Source organism: Manis javanica, chromosome 4 (assembly GCF_040802235.1).
Source record: "Manis javanica isolate MJ-LG chromosome 4, MJ_LKY, whole genome shotgun sequence".
Lineage (NCBI taxonomy): Eukaryota > Metazoa > Chordata > Mammalia > Pholidota > Manidae > Manis > Manis javanica.
The window spans coordinates 159,782,505-159,793,842 of record NC_133159.1 but is presented as its reverse complement, the minus strand read 5'-3'; the positions used below and the strand labels follow the sequence as shown (position 1 = coordinate 159,793,842).

General features: G+C 41.3%; 1 protein-coding gene across 4 annotated transcripts; it reads right to left on the bottom strand.

The window, feature by feature from the left end:
* Nucleotides 1–17: 17 nt before the first annotated feature.
* Nucleotides 18–9,747, bottom strand: CDC6 (cell division cycle 6). Of its 4 annotated transcripts, none has more exons than XM_037022695.2 (12): nucleotides 9,629–9,747; nucleotides 8,535–8,725; nucleotides 7,448–7,729; nucleotides 7,124–7,323; nucleotides 6,702–6,877; nucleotides 6,189–6,295; nucleotides 5,587–5,726; nucleotides 4,968–5,068; nucleotides 3,771–3,835; nucleotides 1,561–1,763; nucleotides 994–1,134; nucleotides 18–684 (listed from the first exon to the last, which is right to left on the bottom strand). In XM_037022695.2, exons 2-12 carry the CDS (start codon nucleotides 8,710–8,712, stop codon nucleotides 595–597), a joined length of 1,683 nt encoding a protein of 560 aa, XP_036878590.2. In that variant the 5' UTR covers nucleotides 8,713–8,725; nucleotides 9,629–9,747; the 3' UTR covers nucleotides 18–594. The 4 variants fall into 4 exon arrangements, with proteins under 4 accessions (XP_036878590.2, XP_017507773.3, XP_017507772.3 ...); XM_017652284.3 differs by having other exon boundaries at nucleotides 9,534–9,731; XM_017652283.3 differs by having other exon boundaries at nucleotides 9,531–9,730.
* Between the last annotated feature and the right edge of the window lie 1,591 nt (nucleotides 9,748–11,338).

Genomic DNA, 11,338 nt, shown 5'->3' with positions numbered 1-11,338 from the left:
AGAATACAACGTGAAAATAAAATATTTCATAATTTATAGGTTACAGTCTCCTTACAACCCCCACAACCTTGGGAATGCTCAGGAAACTCAGTCTTTAAAATGCCACAATAGGGGAGCAACAGCAACATGAACAGAGTGTACTCCAAAAATAAAGAAATTCTTTGATCAAAGTGTCCTCCAAATCTCCATGTGGACGTGCTTATTTTTCTGGATCAACCTTTTTCATTCTTCTTACTCCAGCCCCAAAGTTCTTTAATATATCAGTGTTGGAGGGAAATAAGAGGTAAATGTATAAACATTCCACAACATAAACGTGTATTCTTGCAAGCATATTGGTTAGAGACACACAAGTGATAGAGGTAGTGAGTATATTTTAAAAGGGTCTATTTGGAATTTTTAATGCAGAAAAATAATAAGACCCAAAGATACTATTCTGTCCTAATATTCATGAATCTATAGATTAAAACTGATCAGTTTCAAGTAAAAAAGGTCAAATTTGTTTCCAGACCTGAACGTGTGAAGTTCTAAAATGAAAACTTCACAGGTCTCTCAGTGCCAGCCGGATACTTTCAAGTGGAGTAGTAGTATAAAAGACTACGGCAGTCCAGTAGCTAAGATATTTCCAATTAAAGCTCTGTCTTTCAGAGCATGCTCTATTTCTTTCTCTTCTATCTTCAAAGACACCTGGAAAGAAGAGAAAAGGACTTTTCATGGTGAAGACACACAAAAGCAAACTTTTTATTACATAAGCTTCTACCATGTTAAACTTTTCTCACAAGAGTCAGTCAAGCTCACCAGTGCTTCTTCAAGAGCCTGCAAAAAGTAGCTCATTCATACCACAGGCCCATCCTCACAGATCTTAAACCATACCTAACTAGAAACAAACTGTTTATCTAACTGTGGTCATTTAAAAATCTTCACTTTAGCAAAACATAAGGTCTCTAAAACAGAACAATTAAAAGAATCATCACAAAGCAGCAGTTCAGTTGTTACCTTTGTGAAGCGGCTCTCCTTGTTTTTCTTTAATCCTAAAATGCCCCTGGCCTCTAGGAGCCCCGAAAGTGACAAACACTCAGACTGGTCCACAGCTGCCACCTGCTGTTTGCGGCAGACGTTACTATAGGCTTCATATAACTGGGAGGAAATAAGGGAGAGCAAATGTTGCTTAAAAGTTAGACCTCATGTAACCTTTCAATTTCTTAAAACACATGTGAGTCTGGATTGGTGAAAAAGTTATCTCAACACCCTAATACTCCCTCTTTTCAATCCAATCCTTGAATAGGCATTCTGTAGATATTGGCAAAAACCTATACCATAGTGCAGGAAAGGGGCTTTATATATTTCACAGGGAGAGGCTGAAATGAAGGGGAGATTAATGGTAAACTCCCAAACAACCAAAGGGACAGTCAGCTGCCTTTTACATGGTATTTATTCTTACTGTTAAAAGTCCATTTTTGATTCATATCAGCTGGAGCATGACAGACCTTGTGGAAAATATCTGCTCTGCAAAGCAGATTCTCGTCTCCACCCCAGCTCCACCTGCTGAGATTCCCAACTAACCTTCCCCAGCATGACCTCTTTCATTTTCAACTGTCTGGTCAAGAGCAGCAGAGAGCACACCAAGATCTTCTGCTGAAGAGGGAAGGAATCGTGGGCTCCTTGTTGGCTCAAAGTCATTCTGTTACCGTCAACTTCTGAAATGACTTGGGATACATGAATAAGACCAACCCGCTTGGGAACCGGTGACTCGGAGGGTGATCTACCTATAGAGTAAACAAATCAAGCTCAGATTTTTAAAATACTGTTTGTGTTGGGACAAATGATACTAAGTTTGAGCTAAAGGAAATTCAAATGAGGTGATGTGGCGGCAAAGCAGAGGTTCCAACTCTCTAGAAGCCAAAGGATGGGAGACAATGCCATCCTCAGAAAGGTGCCAACATAATGAGATGACTTGCAAAGTAGGGTTATCCTTTTCCTAGGCACAATGGTGAGCTATTATGTCCTGTAGAATTTAATGTCAGAGACAAAATCCACCTCATGAAAGAATAAGGACCAGATGGAGAACTATTGTATTCTGCCCTGGAAGTTCCTAATACCTCAAATGTAAAGAATAGAACCTTGAAGCAAAGATAACTGTGCCTGGCAATTAAAAAAGGGGACAAAGAAGTTGGATAAATTACCTAGTATTTTGAATCAAATGAGTGGCTAAATGTGGACAGTGGAGTCATCCTACCTAAGTCCTCAAGTAGCTCCCCAATTGACCTTTGAGGTTTGGCTCACTAGCCCAAGCTGATCTACAGTAGAGCAACACTTGAGAAAAATGTCATTGGCTGTCTCAGCAGATAACACCCTCTCAGAAGCAGGAGGCTCGGACACTGTCAACAAGCTGCACAGGACTATGGCCTCACTGTTTGGAGATGCATGAATTGCTAGACAGTGGAGGGATTTGCTCTTTAACAACCTTTGCCTAATGTCACTCCTGAGACGATGTGTAGTTGCCTCCCAGTAATTTGCTTCTATTTCATTACCACAAAGGGGACGCTGCAGAGGACTGACAGCAGTGGAGAAACTAGAGATCACTGATTAAGCAGATTTTTTTTAAGTTGAAAGGAATTTAGAAGTCTAGTCTTGCTCTCTACCCAATGGCTGAGTGTCCAGTGAGATAATCCCAACGAGTGATCATCTATAGTTTTTGTTGGAATATCATTAACGCTGGGAAACCCATTCTATGTCAAACACGCCTAGTTAGTGCTATTTATTAAAAGTGTCTTCTTATATTTAGTTGAAGTCATTCTCCCTATTGCTTTCTAAAGCCATTAAAACTAATCATACATACCAGAGGTCAAAAGACAGGAATTAGGTTAGTCTAATAATTTATGCCAGGAATTTACAACCTCTTTTGGCAACACATGTGCCAGTGGTGCTCACAGGGGCCACTGGCAGGGAATAAAAAGGGAGAAGTTGAAGAGTAAGCAGTATCTAGTCTATGCCTTGGCATGTATTACCTACTATCAGCCTAAGCACTAAGTCTGGCTAATTCTGAAATACTTTTATTTTCTTTCAGCAAGTTGATGAAAAAAAGAAAAGGTATTTTGTGGGACTACAGTGCTAGAAACAATTTTAGTAACTCAACCATTGCAGAAGTGAAGGAAGAAACAATCAAATCAGATGGTACTGTTTCTATAGATTAACACTGTATATTAAACACTGACAAGATATGTAGTTCATGGCCATGTTCCTTCTGCCATAGCTAAGAGAACAAGGCTGAGGGAAAGAAAATTAATTTTGTCATTTTTGAAACAGGCTGCGGTTTACTGTAGCAATCAATAGCATCTTTGTACCTCTACCCTCCTGAACTTGTTTAAAGGCTTGAGATGTCCCAAGCTGAACTCAATTCTTTCACTGTCTGTCTCTTATTTACCAGGCTTTGCTTTTACTTGTATTGAAAAACCTAAAGTGCACTCAACATAAGCTCCCAGAGAGAAGCTCATCCAACCTTATTGTGTACAGTTTTCATTCCTAGAGTTTGGAAAGAAAGCTTACTAAGTCATTTATGTAACAGCCTAGAGAACTCATTTCCAGTAATGCATGTATAGTACTGACAGACCAGATTGAAATAAAGTAGATGAAATTGACCAAAAACACAGACACACATAAAAAATGGGTGAGTATGGATTTAACTATGTTCATTTTTCATCTTTCTACCTCTTTCCTCTGAAAAGTTCAGCTTCCAATTATAAAGGAAGACAGGAAGGAGATAAACTACTTACATTCAGACAGTGGTTTGAGGATAGTCTGGCTTTTGACATCTGACTCTACAATTTCAATAGCTCTCCTAGAAAAAAAAATTCTAAAATTAACTTAGGCTGAGCCAAACCAAACACCACACCAAACCACGAAGCTCAAAAACAGACACATTAACGCAAAACATGCTTTATCATTTTAAAGCCCCCAAACAAAACTGGGTTGTCTCAGCAAAAGGGGACTTAATTGCCTTGAAATAATTCATGGACCAGGGAATCTGAGAAACTTCAACACTACATGGTTTCCTCTTACAGTTGCCAAGTAGGTCATCATACATTTGGCCAACAGTAACATTTTAGGTGAGGAGAAAATGTCACAGGAGAGAGAGGAGATGTAGTGTGGGTGACTGACTAAAGAGAGCCAGCACCACCCATATACCCCTGTGGCATAGGATATGTGTAGGTACACCAACCAGCCTGCAAGACTATTGCTCACAGCTGCAGTCTTTATCCAAATACTTTGCTGACTAGGGGAAACTTTCAAATTCAGGATCATGTCGTCATGCAATAGGAAGAGCTTACTCTCCCACTGCTCTCTCCAAAGTACTTTGCCCACAGGAAGCTATAAGCCAGGCCTGGATCTTCTGCATGGCAGTAAGGGGAGGTTGGACCAGCGGGACAGCACAGTAAGTATCATTTTAATGGGTCCAGTGTCCCTACTGGGAAGAAAGAAACTTCATCAGTCAGCACAGGGGCTTTCCCCAGCAGGAGGGGCAGGGGGAAGGGAAAGGAGAGAGAGGTCTGGAGTACAACTGTGTGGGACCACCAACTGGAGGAGAGGACGGGGTGCTCACAAAAGCAAAGGAAGAAAAAAAAAGTTTGAAGGCAAAGATGGTTCAGGTCCATAAATAAACCTGCTTGAGACCAGCTAATGGAAAAGTAAACTGGAGTCTTTTTTAATACAAATGTAATTAACCAATCTATAATCACCACAGGGAGTGCCGGCAACATCTCATTTGTTTCTCCCTCTGTAGGTAATGGACTGATAATGTTTCAGACATTAACACGGTGGAAATGCAGAGCTCCCCACTGAGAAACAAGTCCTCCTTTCTGTGCGTAAAATGTGGCAGAATGGAGCCTCTTAAGCCACATTCACTTGAGTTACATGAGACAATTAACAGCATTTCTTTTTTAATAAAAGCAGCCATCAGTGCCATAACTCACCTGCAAACATCTAGTGCTTTGCGAACATCTCCTGAAACAGCAGAGATTTTTCGGGCACAGAACTGAATTGCAGCATTGTCCAGAACCTGATCTCTAGATACCTTCAGATGAGATATAGAAGATGACAGTACAAACTATAAAACTCTCCCTCTGTAATTTAGGTACCAGACAAAAGCATTTTCCCACTTAAGTATAAAACTAATTGGCTACCCTTTAGGGTCTAAGAGATGCCTTTTCTGCTCATAAGTAAATGGTCATTTCACACATTTAAATATTTATTAGGAATGTGGTAGAGGTTCATTAATGGAAAAAAAGCAATCAGAGTACGTTAGCAAAACTCTAAACTAAAACAAAACCTCTTTGACCATTTTCAAAATAGTTTTCTCATAGGCCCTGTTTTTAAAGGCCATTAAAGGAGCTCTTGAGTGACTGTTGTAACTCCGATTTTTATTTCAACACTGAGCCATCCAATAAATGGAGCCATGGGTGGAAATTCATATACAAATAGTCTCACTATGGCCCACAGCAAAGCAATCAAAGCAAAATATTTTAAAACTATGGAGTTTCCCCAACACAGGTGACCCAAAAAACAGTAATTGATGCAATGGTTGGCACTTACCTGATTAAGACGATCCTGCAAGATAGTGGCTATCTGATTTTTGGTATAAGGTGGGAAGTTCAACAGCCGTGGCTTACATTTTTCTCTAGCTTGAAGCCTCGGCAGAATTCTGTCTGTGAGATCCAGGGTATTAGCAATACCTGAGGAGGAGATAAAATAACACTGATCACCTCTGGTCAAAATCATCCTCAAAGGAAAACTCAACCCTCTGAAAGCAGAATAAAATTTCCGGTTATAATCCAGCATTCCAACTGTTGCTTCACACTGGCTGCCTCCCCAACCCTACCCCAACACTCAATAAGTGAAGTACAGCTTGTCATCATACAATGCTGTTTTCAACTTAGGCTTAGAATTGCTCACTAAAAGCAGGACCAGGTACTCTAAAAACTAATTGCCTCTGAAGTCAGTATTATGATATGTCAATTCCGACTTAGCAAAACTGATTTGCCTAAGATTAAAATTACTATCATTTTATAGTAACTTTCTTATTTTGGTAAGAAAGCAGAAAGCTAGTTTAAGATAAAATAATAGGTAATAAACTGAAGAAATTAAAAAAGGAATTCTTTAGAACCACCATGTAGCAATAACAACTGAGCACTAACCGATCAGCACCACTCGAGAATTACTTAGCCATGGCCATTCGAACAGTGTGTACAATACATCCTGTCCTTTGCTGTCCAGCTGATCCATCTCGTCCAACACCAACACACTATATATAAAGAGAAACAATTAGTATCCACGTTCACTTTCTTAACTCTCCAATATATTTGATCTGGGCTGATCTCTAGTCACATTCTTACAGCTGTGACCAGTCTGAAGATCTTCATCTGTCCTATCTTGTCACTGTTACAATGATATCCCCTAACCATCACAAAAAAAGTAACACATAGATTCTTCAAGCAATTAGTTTAAAAACATTTTTTCCAATTTAAAATTAGAAGGTATGTTTTTTCCTTTCTTCTTTCCCTTTAAGCTCATGCAACTACCCTCATAGGGCAAATATAGGAAATGTTCTTTTTATGAGCAAACAGATAGATTCAAGGGACTAGACTGTGCGTTTATGAACAACAGACTGCAGATGGTGATAGAGCAACACACAGCAGAACAATACTTACATCATGGGGCCCTTCTCTGCAGTCATATGGTTTTCCAGTTTCCTCATCATCTCCTTTCCAGCTGGCCTGGATACTCCTTCCTGACAAATCTCCTGAGCAATAGCTGGGAACACAGCCTGGGCATTCCTCAAGGACATGCAATTCAGTATGGTAGTTTTAAAGCCTTTCAGTTCCTTCTAAAAAAAAATGCACACAGGAGTTATTTTGGCCACAGATAAAGACTTGATGGTACCTGAAGTGACTGAGAAGTTAACAGCATGAAAGAGAATAAGCTCTACTTTCACTTGAAAAGATTTAGACAACTGAACTAAGAACATCTTATTTGGGGAAACTTCAATCCCCTAAGCACTTTACTCTTTCTTAACCCTCAATAACCAAGTGTCATTTTAGCAAAAACATCATAATTCAGACTCTCAATGTACCTTGAGGTCTTGCAGAATTCGGCTTAAGCAGGCAGTTTTTCCAGTTCCAGGAGCACCAGAAAGATAAAGACTTCCAGCTTTTCTCCCACAGATGTGCTCCCTCAGGAAATTCCTGATGACATCCATCTCCTTTTCCCTGGCAGGCAGCCGATCTGGAACAGCTGTATTGAGGACGAGCTTTGCTTGCTGGTAGCAAGTGCCTGTGCCAGACATGAAAGGACAATTAGATACAACAGAGGTGACTGAGAAGACCCACTGGATTTCACTTGGAGTCACCAGCCTTGTTTACAAGGCTGCACTAACAGCTGCCATGTAAGAACAAACCTTCTTGCTTGAATAGTCTCACACATGCAGATTCTTTCTCCAGCAGACATCTCTGCTCAGAATTTGTTGTTATCTCCTGACCTTTTCGAACTGAGGAACGTATTTTGTTTTGATGAACTCTGGCTTGTTCTCTTTTGCCAGGAGACTTGACTGTCAGCTGATTGTCAAATACCAATCTGCGCCCCTTAGGTATATGTGAGTGAGGGGGACCATTCTCTTTTTTGCCTTGCTTTGGTGGAGAACAGGGTGGTAAGTAGGGAGTGTTGCATAGGTTATCATCACCTGAAATATATTAAAATCAGAACGTGGTCATTCAAAGCAGTGCATAATAAAAGGACTTGCAAAGATCTCTGCCTGCCCTACAAAGAGGTGAATTTCAGCCTCAGTCAAAACCACCAAAATAAAATGCTTCTCCGCGAGATGCAAATATTGACCACCAGATGGCACCACTGAATCTTACTACTATTTGGTAGAAACCAAAGGGGTTTTACTGGGATGAAATTCTAAAATTGTTCTAAAACAGGGTTCCTCAACCCTGGCACCACTGATATCTTGGACCAAACAATTCTTCATTGTACGGGGTTGTCCTGTGCACTGTAGAATGTATAGCAGCACCCCTGGTTTTTATCCACCAATGCCAGTCAGTTGTGACAACCAAAAATGTCTCCAGATACTGCCAAATCACTCCTTATTAAAAACAAATGATCTAAAACAAGAAAGAATTACCAACCACTGTTCTAAAATAAGAATGTCACCTGTTTCTAGTAATTTCACCACTACTGAGGCAAGTTTCAAAATACCATATTGCTGACTACAAGGTCATTTAAAAAACACTGACAAAACCCGGGTCAGTATTCAGGAGTTGAAGATCAGACTTATTAAGCAGTTCACAGAATGATTTCAGTAAGTGGCTTAACTCTGAAATTCAGTAAGAACAGCAACCATTCTGAAAATAACCAAAGTGAATAAACTGGTCTTAACATAAAAAGCTGTCTCAGTAATAACATAAAAAGGCATCTTATTACTAAGGAAAGAGAGGTTGAGAGCTACCAGTCAAAAAGCTGTACTTATATAATGGATAGCTTACCCAGCCGTTTTCTAGGGCTGAGAGGCAGTGTTTTTACACAAGGTGAATGGGGTATGGCCTGCACATTTGTCAGTTCTAGGTTGGTGTCACTGGAGTTTTTAGCTTTGTCCAATCTCCGAGACAGCTTCTTTTTTGGAAAAGTGATTGTAGCCTGTGACTGGGATCGGGTTTGAGGCATGATGGCAACACAACTGGGTATGAAAAACAGAACAGGTCAGCCGGTCAATATGTTAAAGTGAAGGAAAAATAAGCAACATGGAATCTATACAGATCATTAACATCCATTTCATAAGTAAATATGTTACAACAATATTTTAACATTTGGTTCTGCTACACTTCCAAATCTATGCAATAATACCCACTTATTGTCTACCTACTATGTGTAAAACACCATTATAAGCATTTCGGGTATCATAATATCATAATATCACAAATACCATACAGATACCATAGAGAGGTAGGTACTATTATTTTTCTTATCTTACAGATGAGAAAACTGAGAGGCAGGGAGCCTACAGTCACAGCAAAGCAGGGATTCTGGCTCCAGAACCCAAGTTCGCACCCATTTGTGCGATGCAGTAAGCTTATCTCAATGGGTTCCTATAGTAACTACTAATTCCTTCACTCCATGCACGGGCTATATCTTTATAACCTGCTTAGGCCAGCAGCCTCCCTTCCTTCCACATTTACACTTCCGCAAGCCCTCACTGTGCAGCTCAGTCTTCCCTCCGCCCCGCGCTCAGTCCCCGCTCTACACAACTCTTAAACCCTCCCGGAACATCGCCTCCTTATATCAGTCATCCCTTTTACCCCATGCACAACTGCCAGACTGACTACTCCGGGGGCACACATGTCCCTTGCCGTACCCCGACCTAGAGCTCTGGCGAACTAAGCTCTTTTTCCCTCACTTCCCCGAGGGCCACATCGGAACCCCAGGCCTAGACACAGCCCGCTGCCTCCCAGACCCTAGGCCTCCCCGAGCAACCCTCTCCTCACCACCTCACAGGGCTGCGCTCCCACACTGCTGGCTCTTTCTCACGTCTCAACGACGCAGCTTCAGGGACTCTCCACGACAAGCTCCAGAATAAACTTACACACGGAGGTAGCCAAGCCAAGCCAAGCCAGGCCGCTCTCGCGCCAAATTTGCAGAGCTGCAGTTTTCCCGCCTCCGCAAAAGCCCGGCCAGGTTTCTGATTGGCTATCACAGGAGCGCTGCGCGCCTTGGCGTACTTCCCCTTTTTGGCGTCCAATCCAGCCGAACGGTCCACAACCAATAAGAAAATGCTAGGCCACAGAGCCACAGTGAGGCCACGCCCACTGAGCTGTCCGGCCATCACATCCGGGGCCTCCGCGGAAAGGCGCGCGGCTGCGGAGGGTGGGACTCTGGGTAGCGCGAACCCGCCACGCCGCAAAGTGCGGAGGAAGATGTAGTTTTTGTCGCAGGAAGCTCTGTATTTCCACGTTCCTCTTTCGACTGGCGGTGTAATGATGTGGTTGCCCTGTCTCACTTCCGCACGAACCTATTTTCATTATCCTAATGAGCTAAGTTTTCAGTGAGCTATTACATTATACCTACCATTTTGGGGCGGTTCTGGGTGCCAGGCATGATGCCAGGCGCTTACTTACCTAATGCTCAACCCTGCAAGGCACAGAGCAAATGTGCAGAGTGTTAATTAGAGATCACAGCATCCTGGTGGCAGAGAAGGGCCTAGTACTCGGATTTCCTGACACGCAAACCAATGTGTTTTTTTGTTAAGTTCTACACATGCACAAATACACTTCATCACAGTACCTCCCTGAATTGTGTTTCAAAGGTGAGAAATAGGGCCTAGCCTTTGCTTTTATTATGTTAAGGGTAAGAATATGATATTCTTGCACCTTCTTATTAATCCCATTAACCCACACATTGTGAGGAGAGAATTATAGCCCCTTCATTTTATAACCTGGTTTTATGGCTCAACACCAGGGTTTCAGGGTCAGAGAAGACTGTTATATAAGAAGAGGCAAGCTGAGCTTTTAATGAAAAATATAAATTAGAGCAGTAATTTACAGGCCAGCTTCCAAAACTAGTAACCTAGCTATGCCTCAGGTTCTGTTAAAGGCCAGAACCCAGTTCTAAATGATGGTAAGCATTTACCTTTCATCCTTCAATTTCAAATGAAATAGAGCAATAAAGCTGACAAGTAGGAAAACAATAATATTACAAATGTCACTTAATTTTACTTAGTTCATGTAGAAGAACCAAGTGCTTAAGTGTATGCCACGGACTGAGTTCAAGTATTTTAACCATTATCACCTTATTAATTCTCACAAGCACTCCATTAGGTTGGTATTTCCATTTCACAAATGAGAAAATGAAATAATAGGGGTTTAGTTTGCCCAAGATCACACAATCGGTAAGTGGAAGTGCTGGAATTTGAACTCAGTAAGTCTAACAGATCATAGTTTTTGACCACTTAAACATGGGAGTAGGATGAGACAGATGTAGGTTCTAAAGTGGCCTTCTAAACAGGAAGAGATGGTGAAGCAGCACATTTTGGGGAGGCTTGGAGGAGCTGAAAACTACAAGAGTAGAGAGATTAGGCAGCCCTGAGTGGCAAAAGTATTACCACAGAATGAATTTCAACCAGATGGTATTTCTGATCTCTTAATAGGGCATTTTTATAACTTAATTGTCCTTAATAACCTGGAATGGTAACATGTGCCTGCCAGCTTAAAGGGATAATGAACCTCCCTCAGTTGCAGTGGAGTAGGGGGAGTAGAGAGGAAGCTATGAGTACTTAATATGCATAATGGAACCTGTT